This window comes from Dreissena polymorpha, chromosome 3 (assembly GCF_020536995.1).
Source record: "Dreissena polymorpha isolate Duluth1 chromosome 3, UMN_Dpol_1.0, whole genome shotgun sequence".
Classification (NCBI taxonomy): Eukaryota; Metazoa; Mollusca; class Bivalvia; order Myida; family Dreissenidae; genus Dreissena; species Dreissena polymorpha.
In genome coordinates this window covers 19842275-19867715 of record NC_068357.1, presented here as the reverse complement: position 1 = coordinate 19867715, position 25441 = coordinate 19842275, and the positions used below count along the sequence as shown (strand labels likewise).

The 25441-nt window shown below is 35.5% G+C and overlaps 1 protein-coding gene across 1 annotated transcript; it reads left to right on the top strand.

Annotated features, from left to right (window-relative positions):
• Positions 1-585: 585 nt before the first annotated feature.
• On the top strand, positions 586-1970 carry LOC127873224 (dynein light chain Tctex-type protein 2B-like). The gene has a single exon (XM_052416991.1). The coding sequence runs from the start codon at positions 855-857 to the stop codon at positions 1467-1469; it is 615 nt and encodes a 204-aa protein (XP_052272951.1). The 5' UTR covers positions 586-854; the 3' UTR covers positions 1470-1970.
• The last annotated feature ends 23471 nt before the right edge of the window (positions 1971-25441 follow it).

Sequence of the window (25441 nt, the reverse complement as noted above, 5' to 3'; positions counted from 1 at the left end):
ATGATCCTGGAATTTTTATTTTCCAGTAGGGAAAAATCAGGGAATTTTGTTCATACAAAAAGCTGGGAACCCTGGAAATCCTCCCAGGAATAATAAGGACGGTCCGAGTACAGAACAGCGGCCAAACGCAAAGGGAGCGTCCAATATCGAGAATGATCAAATGATCTTATGTCCTTAATGTTTGTATTTAATACCAAGTATTTTTCTAACAGCTAACCTTGCACTTAAAAGTTGTATTATTTACGTAAGCAGTTACAGAAATATTGACACACGGAAACTAGTTGCTATTCACAGAGAACCAAAGACATACAACTAGTAGGTACTTTATGTGAACAACCTGTTTGGGTAATTTTGAAACAGTTAATAACATTTTCAAATATCTGTGTGACATGAATTCAACATTTCTCATGATTGATTTATTGGTATTGAATTGTGAATTAAAGCAACTCCTAATTATCCGATTTATTTTCATGCTTTAAATATCTTCATACTTGAAAGTTTAAACCGACCTTCAAAATCGACGATGAGATATGTTTGAAATGACAAGCTAATACCGAGGATCAAATTTACATTACGCACGAACCATCTCAAACCTTCGGTAGATAAGAAAACAAAATTACCGTATCGAAGTGTAAACCTATCTCAAGTGGTCGATACACATATAGCGAAGACAAATCTACGAAGCGTCCAACAAAAAATTCACGTTTTTGTTTTTGGGATACTTATTTAATGTGTGATTTAAAAAAGAAATATATACAGAAATATTTACATGGAAGCTAAGTTAAACAGTGTAAAGGTATTTTATTTGAAAAAATTCTGAATTAACGATTTCGACCAAATAAGCAGAGAAAATTATGGAAAACAGCAGTCTAAGCCGAGAGAAATTAAAGGCGCACAATGCTACAGAAAAGCATCACGAAGGCGGCAGTAAACATGACACGTTTTCTATGAAGACGCCAATGTCACGTGACCGTGCTGGAACGATGCAGAGTGAAAGCTCCACTGGTACGGGCACCCACAGCAAGCTGAAACTGCAGCGACTGCGGCATAAGATTAAATTGGTAACCGGGTCCTTCTCAAAGAGTGGCTCGGAGTCCCAAATCACTAAGCATTTTGAAAACACCTACAGGACCGAGCCAAAGAATGGGACCCGATTCAAGACTAAGGCGGCTGAGGACATCATTAGTCAAGTACTGGACGGAAATTTGAAGGGCAAGCCCTATGACTCAAAGAAGTTTCCAAATTTGGCCAAAAGTCTAGCCGAGTTGATCAAGGAAAGAGTGAAAAACTCCGGCTGCGAGAGGTACAAAATCGTTGCTCATGTGACAATTTTGGAGAATAAAGGCCAGAGTTTGCGTCAAGTGAGTAGAAGTTTGTGGAACAAGGAAACTGACAACTACGCTACGGTCAGTTTTGAAGGCAATGGTTTTACCGCCATTGGGTCAGTGTTTGCGACATATTATGACTAAACAGACTAAACGTATGTCAAGTACGGTCTGAACGTACAAGTGAATATTGGTTCAGTTTATCATGTCCAGAACCGGTACATGTATATCGTCCGGATGAGGTCAGCACAGACTGAACCGTTGTGCTCACACTTTTAAAATTTGAAAAACAGAGGACAAGATTATTCAAATTATATTTACGTACTATTGAACATTACCCCTGCCGTAAAGTCTATTTCTAACATAAAGTTACTCATTTACATTAATGTATTTTATAATAATATTGTTTTTGTTTTTTAATAAGAAAACTTAGTTGAATTGAAAAATTATCTCATATCATGATATTCCTTTCATGCGAATAAAAAATGCCTTTATTTTGTTTCTGTATGCTAATTCTATTGTTATTCAACGGTATGTAAGTTGTAAAACAATTACATAAATAATATACAATTATGATTGCCATGTACATGTAGATACCATCCCCCATACTGGAAGTCGTTCGTTTGATTAAAGTTTTGTTCTTCAGTTATTTATTTATCGCAATTACTTACACGGCAATTAATTTCAATATATACATGTTAAATTCAGTTAAACAAGAACAATGCTCTACAAGCACAGATCTATACAATATATGATGAATACAATGACCTTTATATTAATCAATTCATAATGCTTACGGATAGTTCACGACGTTTCAATCCTAAAATTTGACAATTAAGAGCGATTGGCGGAGAAATCGTTGTACATTTTAACATAGTAAGAGAAAGTGAGCAATACAAACGAAACGTTAAACAAAAACTGAGTGAAAGCTGCACAGACAAGTGGCATTGATCACATATGGGCCATGCTCTGTGAACAAGGGGTTAAATGCATGTGCGTAAAGTGTCTTCCCATATTAGCCTGTGCAGTCCGCACAGGCTAATCAGGGATGACACTTTCCGCCTCAATTGACATTTTACTAAGAAGAGACTTTCTTGAAACGAAAAATATTATAAAAGCGGAAAGTGTCGTCCCTGATTAGCCTGTGCGGACTTTCACAGAGCACGGCTCATATATATTCACGCTACGTTATTTAAATATACATTTGTACTGATTGAGTGATTTTCACTGACACTAATTGAGTTATTAAATACAACATCTCTTTATTTAATTATTTAAATAAGTGTATGATGCCGAACACCAGAACCGAGAAAGCTTAAGTCAACAAATACTTGTTCTATAGCAAGAACATTTAAGTTAAAATACGAGATTTACATAAAGACAAGTGCTAGAAGTTCATTCGATTTTTTTTCCAAATAAATATTAAGACAAACTATTTTTAACAATCGCGCCAACTTAAGTATACGATTAATACTATTTGAGTTAGAGAGCGTTTATGTTACTTTAACTTTAGTTTTGCAAATTAAAGATTATTCAAGAGCCATTATTCACAAGTTCTTTTGGCGATCTAGCTGGTTATTAACCTTGGCCAAGATGTTTAGCCCCAAAACACCGTTATCAAGTTTGATGATGAGAAAATTAACACTTGTTGAGTTCTAGGGCACAGAAGGTAAATATGTCATTTTTCCAATTAATGGGCCAACATTTAGAAGACTATACTGCGATCCGGATGTTTAGCAAACCAGGCCGACATTATAATCCAACAAACATTGTCGCCAAGTTTCATGATAATCCGATTTAATTTGTTAAAGTTAGAGAGTGTTACTTGGACCACTTTTCAAAGGCCAGTACCCACATGCAATATCACCAAGTTTCATTAATCATATTTAAACTATGTTTGTTATACAACGTAACATGATTAGTTGACATTTTAATTTATATAATTCAAGGGAAATACTTCAGAAAAACTTCAAGCAATCTGGCTTGTTATCACACATAGTCGAGATATCATGCCAACACATTATTACAATATTTTATGATTATCCTAATTGACGGTGTCTTTGAGTTGACTTAATTAAATACTTTACTTCACATGATTGATTACCTTCACATTTAATATTACCAAAATGATACGTCACTGGCCACAGCACGAGAGAACTCTTACGCTTGCTCGAGGTCTTCTTCTTATGGCACAAGCCAAATTTCCTAATCATCAGAAACAACACTAGTTCTGGCTACCATCACTTTAAATGTCGCTTTTTATGATTTTTGACTGACGCGTTTGTCAATACTATATAAACTGTTCGCTCTAGTTTCTTAAGCTAAAACAAAACTTGATACACCACGAAAACAGTAGACACAGCACGAAGCACTAGAAACAACACAAAAGCACTAGACACAACACATCACTAAACACATCACGAAGCACTATGCACAACAAAAAGCACTAGACAGAGCACAAAATACAAGATACGGCACACATACTAGACACAGAACAAAAGCAGTAGACACATCTTATAAGGACAAAACACAACGCAAAAGCGCTATTCACAGCACAAAACACTTGACACGGCGCAAAAGCATTAGATAAAGCAAAAATCACTAGACACTATTAAGACTAAACACAATAAAACCACACCACATAGCACAAGACACACCCCAAAATCACTAGACACACCCCAAAAGCACTATACACTGCACAAAAGCACTAGATATAGCTCATAAGCACTGGAGACAGCACAAAAGCACCAGACATAGCATTAAAAGCACTAGACATGTCATTCGACACAGTATGACAGCACTAGACATCGCACAAACGCACAAGATACCGAAAAAAGCAACACAAAAGCAAAATACACATCACAAAAGAAGTAGACACTGCACAAAAGCACTAGACGCAATACAAAAGGACTGGCCAGTGCACATAACGAGACACAACACACATGGACTAGATGCAGCAGAAAATGACTACACACAGCCAAAAAGCAAAAAAAAACTGCACACAATTACTAGACAAAGCACGAAAGGAAAAGACACTTCAAAAAAGCACTAGAAAAAGCAAAAAGCGCTAGACGCACCACGAAAGAACTAGGTAAAGCACGAAAGCATTATACAAGGCACAAACACACTAGACACGACAAATAACACTAGACTCAGCACGAAAGCAGTAGACAGATCACAAAGGGACCAGATAAACAACAAAAATGAGCAACAAAAATATGGCTACCGCTTTTGAAAGATGATTGCAAAGAATTCGGGGTTTAAAGACAAGTGGTTCATAATGCGAACAAAATGACAATCATCTTTGATGACATTACATTTAGAATAAAACTATTTAATTTATGATATAGTTGACGATTTCTGTTAAGTCATACCTGTAACTGAAATCTAGAAAATCTCAGTTTAATTGAAAAGTCCGTCAGTGCGACATTTGCTACTTTCGAACTGTCAATAGCAATTAATTATTATCATATCGTGAGTTAAGCGCCTTTGACACTCAGAGGGCTCTTAAGAATGTGTACTTCTGATAAGATACTGACCATGTAACGATCAATCGATGATATTGGACTAATACGCGTTATAGCTTAAACCAGTATTAGGTGATTATTTTGCAACAATGAAATGTGATTTTATGCGATCGTATCCTATATCATAAATCATTTTTATCTGTTGGAAAAATTGTTCAAATTTAAAGAATCGCGCAAATATTCATTTCATTTTTCTAATTATTGCTTCAATGTCAACTTTGGAGCTAAGTTCATTTTTAATGTTGTGATGTCAGTTTGCACGAACGCTTTTTATATCACGTCAATATTTTTCATTTAATCAAGATTTGCAAGAAATCAACTCAGCCTTCATAAGCTTAAATTTCGGTCGCTGATTATTTCTGACGTTTGCCGATACTACCGATTTATTTTGAACTACATAAATATATTTAATTTTTCGTCCAGGATGTAACAAAACTTCATTTCAAAATCGTTAAAATCAACAGTTAAGGAATTTTTTGCTTTCTATTTGCAGTTAAGGGCTTTACATATGTACGATTTTAAACGAACCAGTTTAATATGATGCGTATAAAGCAATCATTTTAACACATCCGTGTCTAGATTTAAGTTCATATGGTAAAACATATTTTATGATAGACTGTTCTGTGACATAAATTAGTTTTGTGATTAAGTCTCGCGGTATTTTAAATGCGTTTAAAAAAAAAGATATCTGTCTAGCACAGATTAAGATGTCGCTAGGGTGTTGTGGTTATGGTGTCGACCCAGCGTCCGAGGGTAACGGGTTCGATCTCCGCTGTGGCAATAGTATAAATTTCACCCCCCCCCCCTCAATACTAATATTTGGTTCTTCCCGGGAAACGTACCATGACTGCGCTTCAATAAGCCTAAAGCTTGCGATATACAAGTAATCGAGCTTAAATAAATAGGTTTAAACTCAACAAACCCAGATTTAGAACTTTGTTAATATCCGACGAAATGTTGAGCAAATGTCTCGCCAATAAGCACGAACAATTTAAAAGAATTGTCTCATTTGTAAAACAACTACGTCCACTTTTTCTTACCTACGACTATGATACCGTTTGGGGCATTTGCTGCCGACAAGATTCCCCCAGTCGTCGTCTCGGTTCTTGTCGAATCTCTGCAGTTGCCCCCCTGTCAAGAAGATCCGCTAAGCTTCTATATCTAGGTCGCAGCGCCGGATGTTTTTCGGACGCTCTTTGTTCCAGAATGTTCGATTCACTCCTCTATGCGTGTGCCTTACTGACCTCTCTGGCTTGACAACCTTTCCTGCTATTCTCTTGGTAACGGAGTACATGTCCTTAATTCTATTTTAATGTGCAGCCTCTTCGGTTACTTTTGCAAGAGTCTCTAAAGAGTTTGTCTGCTCGAATACTCCGCTTGTCGTTCCATTTTGCTTTGTGTACTCTTATTATGCTTTCGCGCTTGTTTTAGTGTTGTTCACACAACGTCTGTGCTGATATCCACTCTTTATGGTTCTACGATTTAGGGTCAAGTACGTCTTGGCATGTTGAGGTCACTGCTACTTTCGCTTTCTGCCACTCTTGCTCTAACATCTCTTCTTTCAGCAGCTCCTTTTAGAAATTGCGCTTGTTTAAGAGAGTGACCTTGAACTCTTCTTGCTTATAGGTTTCTTTCAGTGTAGCGGTTATGTAACGCTGGCGTTGGCTGAAACCCTTTGTCCAAATATTCCCCAGCTTCAGTCTCAATCGGGCGACAAGGCATGATAATTCGAAGCAACGTCTTCTTCTCGCTTGAGCCGCACATCCGACTTCCTCACAATGCACATGTGGTCGATCTGGCCTTGTGCCATCCAAGTTGCATTGTGTATCCTGTTTTGGTAGAAAACATTTCCTCCGAATACTAAGTTATTTGTGGCGCAATGGTCGGGCAAAGCATTGGATTATGTCCTCGTTTATCCTCGTTGTATGGAAAGAGTTTTATTGTAATCCGCGGTTCGTGTGCCTCCCATCCTATGAGCGCTCTCTGTGCCGACTTAGAGAGCATCAGAGCTACTCACTGTGTGTGTGCTGCATCCTCTTGCACATGCCTCAAGGACAAAAGTAACGCACCGAAAATCAGTGGCTTCTACCAAGAACCAGTCGATTTTGATCTTAATATGGAAAGCAATGCATATCATGAATGTTGTTAAATGACAATTGCACATTGCTTATTGACAATTAGATGCTGACATACTAGAATGGCCAGTCCATTTTCGTTGCTAAATGCCAATTGAATATAATAAAAATAATAATAATAATAATAATAATAATAATAATAATAATAATAATTATAATAATTATAATAATAATCTCTTTATTTTCCGAAGGTAACTCATTAAGACAACACATTGATACAAAGTTGTGCAAACAGTTTAACAAGGCAATCTTATTTTCAATGAGGCCTTCAACCAACTATGTTATGTATAATACATTTCTGCATTATCACGCGAACATGTATATATTTGTAAGACTTTGACGGACATAAGAGTACTGTAACAGTGTAATAGAAGCATCATAAAAAGCAAGTCTATTACATGACTTCTCTTAAATTATTAATTTCTCTTTCAATATTGAAATGGTTTCAATGAAAAATTATTTATTTACAGAAAGTATTAATTTCTTGTTGATTACATTTTCCCATATGCACCCACTCGCACGCACACGCACACACACATACACACACAATACACACACATACGATTGCCATTTCTTAATTCGCAGTATTCAGGCAAAATATGGGAACTGTTGATAACATTTTTGTGTTACACGGTGTAATTAATTATTTATTAAATGAACAAAATAGATTGTATGCCGTTTTTGTTGATTACACCAAAGCGTTCGATTAGTTGGTGAGGTATATCATATGGTATAAACTGTTAAAGCTAGGCGTTAGAGGAAAAATGCATGATTTCATAAAATCTATTTATACAAATGTGAAATCAAGAATAAAATTAGGTAATACAATACGTAATGAAGATTTTTCCTGTGTTTAAGGAGTAAAACAAGGAAAATCATTATCAGCGTTCCTATTTTCTATATATTTGAACGACCTAGAAGAACAAAGAAGAAATTGTTAAATCATTTACATATTTAGGAATTGTATTCACTACAGGAGGATCTTTTGCAAATACCTTTGAAACACTTGCAGGTCAAGCCTCAAAGGCTGTTTTTAAGCTAAACTCATATTTAATAAATTATCCAACAATTTCAATACTTACCAAATTAGAGTTGTTTGATCAGCTTGTTTTACCAATTTTAAATTATGGGTAAGAAATATGGGGCTTAACAGAGTCAATGGCACTTGAAAGAGTTCACCTTAATTTTTGCAAAAAAAAATTGGCGTGAACATCCAAACACAAAATAATTTTGTATATGTGGGACTTGGAAGAACATCCTTGATAACTAAAAGAGCCATAAAAGTAATACGGTATTGGTTGAAAATTATACGGTTAGAAGATCATAAGTATGTAAAGTGTATTTATAGCCACACGTGTGAAAATAAACATTCTTGGACAAAATCTGTATGCAATCTGTTGCAGACCTTAGGCTTTCAATATACATGACTGAACCAAGGTGTACGTGATGAAAAGTGTTTTTTAATCCGTGGTTAAGTCTAGATTAAATGATACATTTATGAAAAATTGGATGTCAGAACTTAATGATTCCTCAAGAGCAATAAGAGTTTTGTAAATTTGAATTGCAACCTTACTTAAAAAAATGTTAGCATAAATAAGTTTAGAGCTGAACTTTGTAGACTAAGGGTTTCATCCCATAGATTAGAAATAGAATCAGGCAGATGGCACAAACCTGAAGCCATACCATTTCAAGACAGAACATGTCAACATTGCAATGTTCTTGAGGATGAATATCATTTTTATTAGAATGCTTTTTATATGATTATATTAGGAAAATGTATATAAATAAATATTATTGGAAAAGAACAAACATGATAAAATTTATTGAAATAATGCAATTGGATAATACAAATACCAACAGAAACTTATCTATGTATGTACATAAAGCATTTAGTCAAAGAAACCTGTATAAATATTACTATGATTAATTGTATATAATGCATTACCCAAACTTGACTTCTCGCTCTCTAGTAGATTCGTCTTTGTTGTTTTTATGCCCCCGAAGGAGGGCATATAGTAATCTGACCGTCCGCCCGTCTGTCTGTCTTTACGTCACACTTTGCATTTAGGTTTCGCATTTAGGTTTCGAAAAAATGCTCATAACTTCTATGTCGCTTCAGTTAGCAACTTGATGTCTGGCATGCATGTGTATCTCATGGAGCTGCACATTTTGAGTGATGAAAAATCAAGGGCAAGGTCATCCTTCAAGGTCAAAAAAATATTCTAAATGTTATAATCTAAAAAAATTTACCTAGACCTGTTCATGTATTGAATATTTTTATATTTTCTACACTGGATCAGGTTAACGTATATATTTAAAGGTTTTGGAATTGGGATTTTTTTTTCAATTCGGAAAAAACAACCAGATTTGCATTGGGAATGGGGCCGATATTCGGACCCGTGGCATAGGGCGGAAAAGGCCTGTTAATACACAAATATTGTAATTACAGAAAACAACATTCATGACCCGTGTTCAAAATAGGATATGCAATCACATAACTGTTATGAAGAATAACATGCACCTCCTTGCCAAATAAATAGTTAGAAAAAGCAATAGTATTTATTTGTTTGCAGAAATTAAATCTACATTAATCATTACAACACGTATGGAGTCCTTCAATATCTTTTTATCCCGATATCTACGAGCTTGAAACAAAAAGCCGTGGGAAGCGCAAACACTGTATAGCCTAAAAGGCACAATTATTTAACAGAAATATAAATATAAAGTGGCGTACAGGGTGAAAATATCCGCTACTTCTTCACGAAAAACACGAAAACGAAGCCATCTTGAAATTAAGTTCCAACTAGCCTCACTTACAGCCGGTAAGCTCCCGTATACACACACCGTCTATCATCACCACCGGAAAGAGATGACCAGCGAGCGAAAGTTAACAAACCAACCATGAAGAGCAGTGAGAATTTACCTAAAATATCGTATAATTACTCGCTCCTGGATAACCACTGCGTTTTAGGCATCTTATAGAAAGATTAATATGTTTAAAATGTGTATCTATATTGCAATTCGTATTGATGAAGCGTTATTGACACAAATTTATGACATGCTGATAACTGATTATAATCAAATAAATAGTATAGTGAAAACATTCCCTTGAATGTTAATGAATGTTTAACCCATTTTACCACGCTTATGCAGTAAACTTATTTTTTTTTAGTGGTTGCAAATACCATTTTCAGGCGAAAACTCGTTCTGATTTATGATTCAAACATACACTGCGGGAACACTTGACACTTGTTTCGCTTTTTAAAATAGAATCTATCCACAATATAGAGTTATGCTAAAGAGGAGAAACCAGGATGAAGTATATGCCTCTGCAAACCGAATTTTGAATACGGTTAGCAACTCCAGCAGACAATATGCTTATCAGCTGGTCAGTGGGGAATTTTCCATAATTGATAGTGTCATCCCAGAAAAAAATAATTAACTCTTCATTATTAGATTTTGAATCTAAATGAAATTATATCGACATTACTAAGCATTAAATTTGCTTTCTAATGAATATAGTTTCAATAAACTGTCCATTGATAATGCCTTGCAAAAACAGAAGTTAAGTCAAATTATCCTATTAATCTTACAGATCGCTATTTTTTCATTTTAAGACGCGCATTTTGACACGTACTTGTTTATTCCTTTTTTCCGGGTCACATAACTTTCATAAATATCAATGATTTGTGCATGTTTAGACTCGTTTTACAATGGTCTACAAAAATATACTTGAATCATTGCACTATCTTAACTGGTGACAGAGAAAATAGGGCTCAAAGTTGTCGCAAATTAAAATGATTTTAAGAAAATATTTTTTCAAGATACATATATATTCTTAAAGTCGGGTTTTTGTCCTTTTTAATGATGTATAAATCTTAATTTTAAACTTTGTTTTGCCCCCCCCCGCATCAATACGCAAACACAGCACATGTGCTGAAATTTAAACAATGGCGACGCCATGTGCGTTTGCGGTTGAACGCTACAACGCTGTGAACAGAAAGTCAGACGAGTTCCAATAATTACACGAGTTGTATATCGATCGAATCCTGATTGGAATCCACTTGTAAGTAAATATTTTATCGATTCATCTTGATTTAAAAACATAACTTAGATGAAATACACTTTAATCGTATTAAACTAAAATACGGACTGAACAATGGTCAATCGATGTAGCAGGTACCCGTAATTCAAAACATTATTTTTTTTTATAAACAATGCATCAGACGTAATCTTTGGCCATAAACGGTCTCATCGTAAAGAATATAACTGTATTTATTTGTTTTATACCAAGATAGTCACGTATTTGCGAAATTTTCATTTATTTTCTCTTACAAACTAAAAACGATTCGCCGTACACAATTTAATTTTATTTTGCTATACGCCGTACACATCAGGTTATATTCGCCGTACACAACGAAGTTTATATTTTAGCCAAACATTTGCATACTACCTAGATTTTTGGGCTGAATCTTGCAAAAACCGATAGTTTTTATAATTTTATTTGCACACCATTGAACAAAAATTCGGCATAATTAGTATACTTTCCTCGGACAAAAGGAAAACCGATGTGCCAATGAACTGAACTTTCGGTACCAGGTAGCTGATGATTGATCTATTTCAACACTCGAATAAATTAATAACGAACTCCAACTACTTACGATAGAAATTTGATATGTCCACTATTAATTTATAACACAGTTTTTGGAAAACGTTCGCGATAAAAATGGTACAACTTATTCTTTTCACGAGCACTACCTCTTGCGTGATGTTTACTTTCGCTTCGCTGGTCATCTATTTTCGGTGGTGATGATAGACGGTGACGCATGTCCCCCTATTTGACAAGCAAATAAATAAACTACAACTGTTGTGGTCTTGCACTTAAATTACTGGTAAAACATGTGCATTATATTATTATATATTACTTAGATCTTTTTTTAATAAGATAAAACGACTGCATAATTCTTGTGATGCGGCCAGTGTCTGTTAAAATTGCAGAACTGTGAAATAATATTGATATGCAACTTTCAGAGAGAGTAACGTTTAAGGTGAATGATAAAATATCCCCAACTCAGTTCGACTCTTAAGTTAAGGCTGGCCATTATATAACCACACAGAAAATTAATTCACCTCATTTCAATACGTGTAGAATCTATGCTGGTTTATAACATTTATAATGTGGTCATGACATCATTTAACAAACAAAATATCTTATTTTATTTTCATGTCTTATTTAGCACGTGTATCCGTCGTATCTTAATTAATTCACCTTCATTGTTAAGTAAAAATATTTTAAACATATTTGATATGAAAATCTATAATTTACATTACAGGTTAATTCTTGGAAACAACTAACAAGAAATATCTTAAAAAAAGATATACGGCGTTGATTGTGGTCGATGTTTATGAACGATCAAAAGTTATCTCTATGAGATAAAAAGCAGCGGAGGCCTTTTTTCTGCGCAGTTCTTAGCTACATCACAAGCAAATCAATTACGGGGTGTTGCGCCAGATTTCGTGGCTTATTTTGCTTTATGTGATATTATTACTCAGATATCTATATTTACAGAATAGAAAAACACAAGAAACATGAAAATAAACGAGTGCATATAGGTCAGCCGGCAATACTCGAATCTTATTTAATTGCATAATTATAGTATAGTGAATTATTGTGCTCATGCTTAATAAACTGGTCTAAATGGATAAATATTTCTAATTAATTTTATCAAAATTTCTCCTTATCATGCAAATGTTGAAAACATATTAAAAATCGATGATTGACATACCACAATAATATCGCCGATCATCTTTATTTAGTATCTTTTTGATCAAAACAGACTTCAAGTGCACAAAGTTTACGAGACGGCGTTTATATAAAGATTTCTGCAACTGACCGCAAACTGACCTTGATACCTTGCGGATTGGAATGCAATGCATTAAAGTTAGGTAACAATTCTGCTGCTGAAACGACGGCTTGTTTACGCCAACTGTACACGACCAAGGCAACAGCTGTGCCTAAAATATTGATATATCGACAAAGCGACTAAACGAACTATTTACTCCATCAGACAAAAATAGCATAGATTCCAATTTTTTCCTTCAATGAAAAGATCGCAACCCCTTCTGCGAACTCCGGTGATGAACTGTATATAAACTCTGACTATCACACAATGGCCGCGAATTGACCCGAAACCTCGCGGGTTGAAATGCAATGCAAGTAAGTACTAAATATGAGAATATAGCCTTTAGTATAAACGCTTTTGCGCTGGTAATTCTCTGAAAATAAAAGGTGAACGCACAAACTGTATTTATGTCGAAAATTGATTGTAAAACTGTTCTATCTATTGAGCCTTTTCATTAGAGATAAAATTGTTTCATGCAGTAAAACAGTGTTACAAAGACGCGGATATGTTTCCAATGTTCTGGTGTTATACTCAAATCAGCCAATGGAATAAATGAAGTGTATTCATTCGTACCTAGCCGCGGGAAATTTTATTTGAATATTATTGGACACTTACAAAGGTCAAGTCAGGGTGAAAAGCTGGCTTAATACAGCTTACGCCGAAAAACAGTGCATAAATCGACAATATTTCGACAACGTACTGGCTAGATTTAGCTCCCCTTAGTAATCTGTTTCATTAACAATGCGTCGCATAAAACCGGCCCTTCTGATTGATGGTTAAGGTGTGTTACTAGGCGTATGTTCTTGTTCTACAAATATTGTATATATGGAGCTTACTCAATTGTGTTCATGTTGTACTTTAATTTCGTTTGCAATATGTTCACAAATAAGAGACTTAAACACATTTGTAAACATACTAATAAAGCCTTAAAAAAGCGCTCGCAAGTGTTTGTAATATGTTTTTAAATAAAGATAGCATCAGTCTGCTCTCAATATGACAAACTTTAAAATTTAAACCGAAAAGCATTAGAATGATCGTCCTCATATCATTAATAGATCTACATAGCAAATAAATAAAAACTTCTAAAAATTAAAAATCATTAACTGTCCAACACTTCTTGATGGTTATTTTAAAGTGGACTCTTGAAACTAATGAGGAGGGCCGATACGATGAGAATAAGGTATACGTGAAATGCATACGTTTATATTTATTTTTGGATGTTTAAAGAAACGTAAATGGGACATAAACAAACAAAACTTCTTTTCATCGAATGCTGTATATCACATGTTTATGCATTTAACATTGTGTTATTTGTTAACTAGCTGTTTGTATAAATGTTCTGCAATACCAAATACAACTTTACCGTATTCACTTGATTTTCTTGGTAAGAACCGACGTTATCAGAAATAGTTTGGGATAGTCAAATGGTTGGAACTAGTCTAATCATAGAGGGAAATCTGTCGCGATTTTAAATTCAGCAGACCGCAACTGCTTCCGTGTTAATGTTCGTCTACCTTGTTCTTGTTGTCACCTCGCTTTCGATTTAGTTTATATGCATGGGCATTAAAGGGGCATTTTCACGTTTTGGTAAATTGACAAATTGAAAAAAAGTTCTTCCAGATTCTCAAATTTTTGTTTTAGCTATGATCTTTGTGAGGAAAACAGTAATACTGAACATTTACCATGCTCTAAAATTGCCATTATATGCATATTTTGACGATTTAAAAACCTGAAAATTATAATGCATTGCAACGCGAAACGATTGAATAATTTGGAGAGTTCTGTTGTTGTCGTTATATTTTGTGAAACAACGAGGATTGCTTATACAAACTTAAAATGTATAAAATACATCCTTCATTGTATGAGCTCGGATGGCCGAGTGGTCTGAGTGTTAGACTTTTACTCCAAGTCTCCAGGGTCAGTGGTTCGAGCCCTGTTGAGGCTTACTTTTTTCCTTTTTTAAATGTATTCGTGTTTTATTACTGGATGTTTTTCACAGATTTTGGCATGTATTGAAGTTTGTCATTAAATGCTTTATATTCATAAATGTAAACATTTGATCTATATGATTCCCGAAAATAACATTCTGTATGGTATGAATTTCTTTTTAAAGTATTGTCTTAAGCATGACACACGCGAAATATATACTCAATTACATAATACGCACAAATATTTTTCTGTTTTATTCAATTTAATTTGTGAACGTACCGTATAAAGCCCCCCCCCCCCCCATATAGCGTGTTTGTCTTGTACATGCACATTATGCCTTAAAAAAAGAAATCCCGTATGAAACGATCGTTTGCTCGAGGCGCTAAGTTGAATGAAATGAAAACGTAGGCGTCGCAAGTGTTTCGTATCAATATATATATTCCAGTTTACACTTTATTAAATCACCCCAGAAAACCAGATACCTTGTGAGCAGTGTAATACCATTGTAGCAGTGCTCGTTATTTTAGCATGAACTAACATAGGGTAAGTAAAAACTTAAAATCAGCTTTACATATCTAAAAGTGGACATGGATGAAATGCAAAGAATATCATATAATGTATTATAAAGCATTTAAAGTACATTTGGATGCATATGTGCCCACATACACTTACTGTATGCCTCTACAAAGCAAAGAAATTGCAACAAAATGGCTGGAAATTATGTTTTTTGTCACCATAAAGAATTATAAAGTCACTGTTCATATAAGGTATTCTGGTTTTCCAGATGGTATCCACGTTTTCCCAACATGGTCATTAAACACGCAAATTTAAAAAAAAATCAACATTTTGCACATATGTTGTGTATGACAAATGCACACAACATAATGACAAATGCACACAACATAATGGCAAATGCACACAACATAATGGCAAATGCACACAACATAATGACTAATGCACACAACATGATGACACATGCACACAACATAATGACAAATGCACACATCATAATGACAAATGCACACAACATAATGACAAATGCACACAACATAATGACACATGCACACAACGAAATGATGTATGCACTAAATGAAATGTCGTTAATACAGAACGAGTTAATAAATGCACACAACAAGATGACAAATGCACACAACGAAATGATGTTTGCACCGAACAAAATGTCGTTAGTACAAAACGGGTTGGTAAATGCACACAACATAATGACAAAAAATACAAAGACATGAAAGATCCCTAAGTCTTATTGAAAAATTATGTTTGAATTAAACCTAATAGCTAACTGGTTAATGTAAAGACGATAAAACCTATACAATTTGGACAAACGTGTGATGTAGATCCACATTCATATTCTTTAAGAAAGGTGTTTGCTTTATATGTGTTTATATGTGTTTAAATAATATGTATTTGTTAATAAATTAAGCTTTTAAGTAACCGGTTTTGTGGCGCTTATAATAAATTTCTTTAGAAGACAATCTGGATGTAACAAACTTTATATCTGAGCATTTGTAATAATATTTTGACATCTGTACATATGTCAATTATAATTATTCACATAGGTTAGATAGACTCGAACAGGATGATGTAATTTAAAGGATGCATGTAAGAAAAATTGTGTTGCTGATGTGTGTGTTATTGATGGTCATTTCAATATTGTTTTTTGCTCTAGCTTGCACGCTTTCTTTATTTCAGTGATGGAATGACCCCGCTTAAAATGTTTCTATTGCTTTAATGTATTGCCGTTCTTGTATTATTTGAGTGTGAGTATTTTTGGCATTATGATGGCACTTGCTTGAATATAGTATGACTTATAACTACATGTATCATGTCAGTTTCATGTGCGCAGAATTAAATAGAATGTCAGTGCCAGCTGTGAATATTTGAAAAAAAAATGTGTGCAACATAAATCGATTTGCCTTTTTCATGTGCAGAGTATTGAATACTCTACGTATGCCAATTTTATGTTCACTTTAACCACAGGCAGCAGTATCATAAATTTGCCCCCCCCCCCTCCCTGGGGACCCTACCCCCCCCCCCCCCGAGCTTACCCCAGGGGTTCGAGATTGTTAAATGTACACCTATTGTATATGGTTTGACTTTTCAACAACGAATATTGACAAAAATACACAGTTTGAAAAAATAAAAATGCAGTTGCCGACAAAATGCAACTGGATTCGTTAAAAGACAGTAAAAGCGACGTGATTACACAACTAACCGATCTCCTGCTCGGCTTATAACTTTAATATTCAATTAAATTTGACTTTCGCGCTATATGTCACTCGGTGTTTCATCTACACATGTACACCATTCTGTTCTGTTCTGTGTTCTTCTTGAACCCCCTTTGTAGAGGAACCAAACAATCGTTTGTATACAGTGAATAATACTCCACCGAATATAAACACTCTATATTACACGTTCACACTATTCACTCCTTAAATCACACACCTTTCACTAGAATATGTCTATCCACTAATCGCGAATATATGCGACTTAGAACTGTACGCGCGATTTTTCATTAGTTGTTAAAATATTAAATGAGATAAAAATAAAAATAAAACATTAAGTGAAAGTTCATTTACGGAAGGTCGGAGAGTGCTTCTGTACATACATTAGAATTGTATTGCCTTGAATAAAAATACCCAATAAACACTGTTGCCAGTTTTAATTAAGAATTATGCCCTTCTTTAGTTTTTTTTGTGTTTGGTACGGGGTGGTCGCTGGCTTGCATTGGTCACCAAGAGCAACTGACGCGTCCTGTCCAGACCGTACAACAACCGTCCACAATGCTTCTCAAACTCGTGAAATTCTGTAGACAAATGGGTTTTCATAAAAGTCTTTAGAGTTGGCCAACTGTTGATGAGTATGCAGAGCTGTTCGTCTACGGGTAAAGTAGTAAAGGAAGCCTCTGTTATCGCCTCCCACTGACGTTCTATGTCTACCATAATTGACTGTCTAACACTATGCAGGGCACTACACTTGAGCACAAAATGTTCTGCGGTTTCATTTTCTTCACCACACATCTGACATGTTGGATTTATATCATACTGGTTAAAGTTCTTACGTTTCGTTTGGAGCATGTAAGTCCCTGTGAGTAACCGTACCTTTGTTTTTAACCGTTCTGACTCTCTGGCCGTATGTTCCAATGAGAGCAAAGGGAGAATCTTACCAGGCACATACTTATCTTGTCTCAAGAAAAACAATGTGGAATATAAGGGTGTTAAACTGTCTATTTGATCACGCCAGTAGCTATGAACCGCCTTGAGTACACGTGTCTCCCATTTTCCCTTTGTGGGTGTGTTGTCAGCTAAGTAAGCAACAGTCCCCAACTCGTACTTCCACATTATATGCTGCACTTGTATGAACCAGGATGAGCTGTCAACTGATTAAAAGCTACTCTGACGTAGCGCCCACTCAATACTGTTTTTATCTTGCGAGCATATAGTATGTAAGAAAGTCAGTGACTGTATGTGAATTTGTGCTTCGATCGGTAAAAGTCCGGATAGAAGATATACTGCCGCATTGGCTGTGTTGTCTGGTAGTCTAAGAATTTCTTTAACAAACTTTCTTTGGAATGCTTCGAGACAGTTTATAATGCGTTCAGGGGGGGGGGGGGGTAATAACAGTTCCAATCCATATAAAAGCACGGGAAGAACATAAGATTTGTAAAGATTAATAATGGACAGTACATTTAGTCCCGCTTGCCCTTTGTAACCACTACCGAATATACCATATGCTTTTCTTCTTGCTTTTTTAAAATTTTCATCCACATTAGCTTTTTGGTTGTTCAGCATAGAGTCAGGTCGTATAATACCGAGATGTATAGCTCTTGGCACAGATGGGATTTCGTCATTGTTCATGAAAAGGGGAGTAGACACGCCCTTTTTACGTTGGTGACTAACATGGATATGCACGCTCTTGGTAGGTTGTAACATGTATCGCTCCATATTGGCGAATTCTGCTGAAATGTTTAACAGTTTCTGAGCTTCATTGACCGTCTCGGCACATAAGCATATATCGTCCGCACAAGCACTGGCCGAACATTTGACGACACCGATAGTGGATCCCACCCTGGCTTCTTGTAGGCGATCAAGCAGCGGGTTAACGTAGACCTTGTAAAGGTCGGTGCTCAGTACTCCTCCCTGTCTAACGCCCTGGTGAACACTGAACTCAGCCGAGACAAGCCCCTTCCACTTAACTGCACTAGTGGAATCCCTATAGAAGCTATCGATTAGGGACCAATGTTTGTCGGATACTTCAATGTGACCCAGTCGTCGCATAAGGTGTTTGTGGTCTACCACATCAATCGCAGATCTCGCATCCAGAAAGATCAAATGCATTTCGGATCTATTGTCATGACATTCACGATACAGTTCTTCTACTATAAAAGCTGAATTAAGCGGTGAAGAGTTCTTAGTAAAGCCCCGTTGGAATATATTATGGCTGCTCTTTATGTTTGGTGCTATCCTATCACGCAGTATTGCTTCAATGACCTTGCCAATCACCGGTAGAATTGTTATGCCCCTATAGTTCCCTAAAACATTGGGTTCACCTTTGTTTTTGAAAATGGGAGTCACCACACCTCTCTTCAAAGCCGCAGAAAACAGTCTACTAGCAAATACATGGGATACAACCTTTAAAAGATACTCAAAGGTGCTGTCTTCACAGTTCAATATATGTTCGACTGACATGTTGTAAACATCAGGCGCTTTACCAGTATTCAGACTTTTAACTGCTTTTTCAAGTTCAATTTTAGTTACAGGTTGGACGTATTGATTGCGGTTCATATTCACAGTCAGTCCGTATTCAATATTAACGATTTCATCATATACATTGACGAAGAGGTCATTGGCAGCCTGTTGCCTAAGAGCTTCAAAATGATCATGAAAACCACATAAAATTTTATCTTCTTGGTACCTTTGGTTACCTACGTATAAATCAGTAATAAACATGCCCTGCTTGTTACGTTGGCTATTCACTAGCTTGTGAAATGTTCTAGAGTCATATTTCCTGCTTTCAATTATCTTCTGTTTTAGTTCAAAGTCTTTTTTAGCAATTGCCTGCCTAACACTGGATCGTAGTGCCCTCTTAGCCAAGTTCTTTTCAGTAAACAAACTACTCTCTCCACGCGGTCTACCCGCCCGCTTCCAAGCTTTGTATGCACTTTTCATGTTCATGACATTGTTTCTAATTTATGGGTTCCACACCTTTAACTTAGGTTTAGAATAAAACGGTTTCCTTCTATTGGCAAGATTTGACGCAGATTCACTCATAAGCTCACAGAAATCTTTAACAACCTCCTCGACATTATCATCATCAATTTCAGTTTCTAGGGTTGCGAGACCGTCCTTGACCCTTATGGAATATACGTGTTTATTAATAGTTCTCCAGTTCACCCTAGTGCTTATTACGCTGTCTTCTGGCTTGATATTTAAAGTAAAATTACACAAAAGTTCAACCTTAATAGGATAGTGATCCGATGCATATAACGTTTTAGACGGTGCACTTGTGTCGGAAGTTTTACAAAATCTACAGCAAAACGACTCGTCAGGAGACGAAGCCAATGGTTCAATTTCATTTTTCTTAAGCTTTTGGCAATGATAATGAATCCAATGAGAACCTTTGGTACACAGCACACTATTTGTTTTGCATGCACGGTTACAACCTGGGCATTTATCAGAGTCTTCTCTACAGTTATTGATGGTTATCGCTGCACAAGCTGCAGACAGAGCATTTGTACTTTGTTTTGACAGAAATTCAGTCAACTTTTCAACCAGCAGGTCATTAAACACTTTCAAATCTATATTGTTGCTTACACACAGAAAGTCTACAATAGCGTTTATATTTGGCATATCGTCTTCCAGAAATTCCATACAGTTTTTACCATTAAGGAGAAATCTACTTTTGGTTACATAAACGTTGAGCGTATACCTGACACCATCGGCTTTAATGACTCTATAGACCCTTTTGGTTCGATTGACTGCAGTATTGTCAAATGTGTCTGTGACTTTCACGTTACAATTTTGCTCAGACAGTTTATTAAAGTACTGAGAGAGTGCAATATCAATTTATTCAAATAGCACTGCGTCGGTTGAGAAGACTATATTGCCTTCACTGAGTTCGTATGATACGACCTGAGCTCTTTGAGCGGCCTCAAGTTTGTTCCTTAACATTTTGTCAATGTTCAGGGCATAGTTTTCAAACTTCTGTGTTTCTGCTATCGGCAGAGGTTTCCTATTTCGAACTTCCAAGGTCATGCTTACCATACGACCACCCCTCACGTACCAATAATATGAATTAATCAAAGGATAAACAGTGTTATTTTCAAGCTGGCTCTCACGACCTGCTACCAAGTGCAACAATGTTGCAATTAGAAAAAGATACACAATCATTAAGATGGCTTAAAAAGGGACAACAACGATTTGCCTACAATAACCCATAGGGACGACATTAAAGCTACTTGAAAAGTCGTAAAGGTGTCTAATTTTGATGACACTAAACAGTGTTATTTTCACACCAGCACTTACGGCCTGTGACCACGTGCAATCGATAAAAGTTAGAAATCATAAAAGCAGTTTTAAAAAACAACAAATTGTCTACAGTAAAACATTGGGGCGGCGATAAAGCATCTTAGAATGTCATAATAGGGTCTGATTTGAAAACCCTAGACAGTTTTCTTTTTTACACTGGCACTCACAATGTTGCAATCAGTTAAAGTTGTAAGACCATTAGGATAGCTTGAAAAAAGAAAACAAAAACAATGGATTGCCTTCAATAAAACATAGGGATGATAATGAGGCTACTAAAATATCATAAAAGGACTAAATTTAAGGACCCTAGACAATTTTCTTTTCACACCGGCACGCGCTACCTTCACCACGTGCAACAAAGTTATTCACAATAAAAGTTGCAAAGTCATAGAATAGCTTGAAAACTACGAATTATCAACTAAAATGTCATAAAAGGGACTAGATTTAAGGACCATAGACAGTTTTCCTTTTCACAACGGCACTCGCGACCTGCACCACGAGCATCAAAGTTATTTACAGTAAAAGTTGCAAAGTCATAAAAAAGCTTAAAAAACTACGAATTATCTACAGTAAAGCATAGGTGCGACAATAAGACTACTAAAAATGTCATAACAGTTTCTATATTTAGGGTCACTAAGCGTAAAAACAGTTTTAGAATGTCCAAATTAAAAAAAATCCAAGATGGCGGCCACTATCGATTTCCTTTGTCCACGCACACACGTAGTTATTTATCTACACCGAGCACACAAAATTGGGAATTTGGGCAATGAACAAAAGTCCCGTCTCTCTTAAAGCTGTTCCTTGTATTGCCGCATCTCCTCCACCAGAATAATGAGTTAAAAATCAGTTAAACATTTAAAAATTTAAGGGCATAAAAGTACGTCCTTCCACCACAACACCGTCACCGCATCTTTTATACCGCGTCATCTGGTTGGTTGTTCTCATTGTGTTGGCCAATGATATGGCGTTTAAGAACCGAGCATTCGATCGACAAAATATGACAGCAAAACACAGACATGTAGCGAGAAAGTCGAATTTAATTGAAGATTAAAGTTATTAGCCGAGCAGGAGATCGGTTAGTAGTGTAATCTCGTTGCTTCTACTGTCTTTTAACGAATCCAGTTGCATTTTGTCGGCAACTGCATGGGAACGTGTGTTTTTGATGAAAAAGGTCACGTCCAGTGTTCCACAATCTTTCAGCAATAGGCATATAGTGCGTTTCATACCTTGTGTATATATAATACCTATACGAGGGTTATTTTTTCAATCAATGTATTTTTGTCAAAATTCGATGTTGAAAAGTAAAACCATACACAATAGGTGTACATTTAACAATCTGGAACCCCTGGGGTAAACTCGGGGGGAGGGTCCCGGGGGGTGTGGGGGGGGCAAATTTATGATACTGCTGCCTGTGACTTTAACATGCCCGCGCCATGTGTGGAGTATGCCAGTTTTGTATGTTATATAAATAGTTTGCTAGTTTTATGTGTGCATTATTAAACATGCGTAGTGGAGTCATAAGTGGAGTATACTCAGAGTGATTGATTAGTATGCCAGTATCATTTGAGCAGTATCAAATGCTTTGTGCAGTATTAAAAAGTTCCCAGATGTATGCGTTCAGCATTAACAAGGTATGCCACTGTAATCTGTGAAGCATTACAAAGTATTCCAGTGTCAAGTGTACAGAATTTAAAGGCACCTTTTCAGATATTTGGGCAGATATTGAAGTTTGTCAATAAATGCTTGATATTGATGAAAGAACATTGGATCTAAAAAGCTCCAGTAGAAAAAAAAGAAAGAAAGAAAAAAGTAACCATCAACTGGTCTCGAACCACTGACCCATGGAGTAAAAATCCAACGCTTAGACCACTCGGCAATCCTTGCTTATTCAGTGGTGGTGTATTTTAAATATTATATACAAAATCCTCGTAGTGTCACAAAAAACGACAATAATTGAACTCTAAAAATTATTCAATCCTTTCGCATTGCAACGCTTTATAATTTTCAGTTTTTTTTTTAAATCGCTTTTAAAAAGATGCATATAATGGATATTTTATAGAATGATAAATGTTCAGTATTACTGTTTCCTCACAAATATCATTACTACAACGAAAATTTGCGAATCTGAAACATTTTTTTTATTTTGTCAATTTACCAAAACGTGAAAAGGTCCCTTTAAGAGTATGCCTGTGTCGCGTGTAAAGCATTAAATAGTACGCCTTTTCCATGCGTGCAGCATAGGGCATGGAAATCTTTTTGTTCGGTTTTAATTTTTAAATGTTGGTTAAACTTAAAGATTGACTACGCATGTAAAGTTTTAGTTCTTTACATTGCGGTCCACACGCCGGGTACGCGGATACTTTGATAACAGATGGCACTTCGATATTAGAGAACAACAAAAGCCACGCGCGAGCGGCGAATTCTTCAGTTTTTGTTTACATATATGTTCTGTTCATTTGGTTTTCAGACACGAAACATTGTTTGGTCGATTAATGGCATAGTACTTCAAATTGCGAAGAAAGAAATTCGAGGAAAACGGTGAATTGTATACAAAAAAGGATAAAATTCCATCGATAATCATCATGATTAAGATGATTAGTACGTATTTTAACAAAATAAAAATACTTGGAAATAAATCAAGAACGTGTCAACTATTCCAAATAAAAGATCACTATGTTCATTAATGTTACATGTTACATTTTAGTTTACTACCGTATTTGAGGAAATTCAAATGTTTAAAGTGTCGGATGCCAAATTTTCATGGACACTTCTTTTACCGATCATCTTAATGACAAAGCACTTGTATTCCAGATTACTCCACATTTTTTACCAGATATAACACACTACTTTAAGTGAATCAGAAATGCGGAATTCGCTGTTGAATACTGTTATAGTAAGCAGGCGATAAATACAACTGTATGTACTGGCGTAAATTAAAAACGAATTACCGAAATATTTTATATCCCTTGGAATATGATTATGATTTTTAATAAATGTTTAAGATAAATGGGAAAATAATTCGATATGTCTTATGAGTACAGTCTATATGATCATACATTTTCCAGTTTTCGAGTCACCCAACAGATGGATTTTCGCGTAGTACACGAGCTTAAACAATTTTAAATTACTTTTTGTAACTCCAGTAAAAAAAAAAGAAAGAAAGAAAAAAGTAACCCTCGACTAGGCTCGAACTACTGATCCCTGAAGCAAAAGTCTATCGCTTAGACCACTTTGCCATCCGTGCTTATACAATGAGTGATGTATTGTATACTTTATATATGCAATCCTCGTAGAATCACAAAATATTACGACAACAACAGATCTCTCCAAATTATTCAATCGTTTCGCGTTGCAACGCTTTGAAAAAATATAATTTTAAGGGTTTTTTAATCGTGAAAAGATGCATAAAATGGATATTGTAAAGCATGGTAACTGTTCAGTATTACTGTTTCCTAAAAAATATCATAACTACAACGAAAATTTGCGAATCTGAAACAATTATTTTATAATGTTGTCAATTTACCAAAACGTGAAAAGGTCCAGTTAATAACTTTTTGTTTTGATGTTTCACTTAGTCAGCTCAATATGATTTTACTAAGATAAGGTTTAAGTGTAATTAAGCATGACTGTTTGTATTGTTTCTGCTTTTTATCATGTTTTTTTTTTTTCAAACCAAGATGTGACAATCATGAAGACACATTTATACCGCATTATTAACTCTCAATCGCTTTTCTCATCAGTATTTACCAGAATGTACTTGTTAGTCTACTTTATTTATTAATGCGCAGTTTTATGCAAGTAGCGACAGTAATGTATTGACATCTTATTCACCAAGTATAGTGTTACTTTACATAAGAGTTTATAGAGAACAAATGTGTATTTGCCACTTTTAATTGGATCCCTTTGCTCCCGTTATCCAGAGGGTTGCTATAATTAAAATTTAACACAATCGTTTTAATCCACATGATCGGTTGTATTTTCATCTCTCTGAATCTCAAGTTACCACCAAAAAACAAGTTCATTATGTTAACAATTATTTCCGGTTGTCTCTTGAAATATATTACTCCAGAAATAAGCATT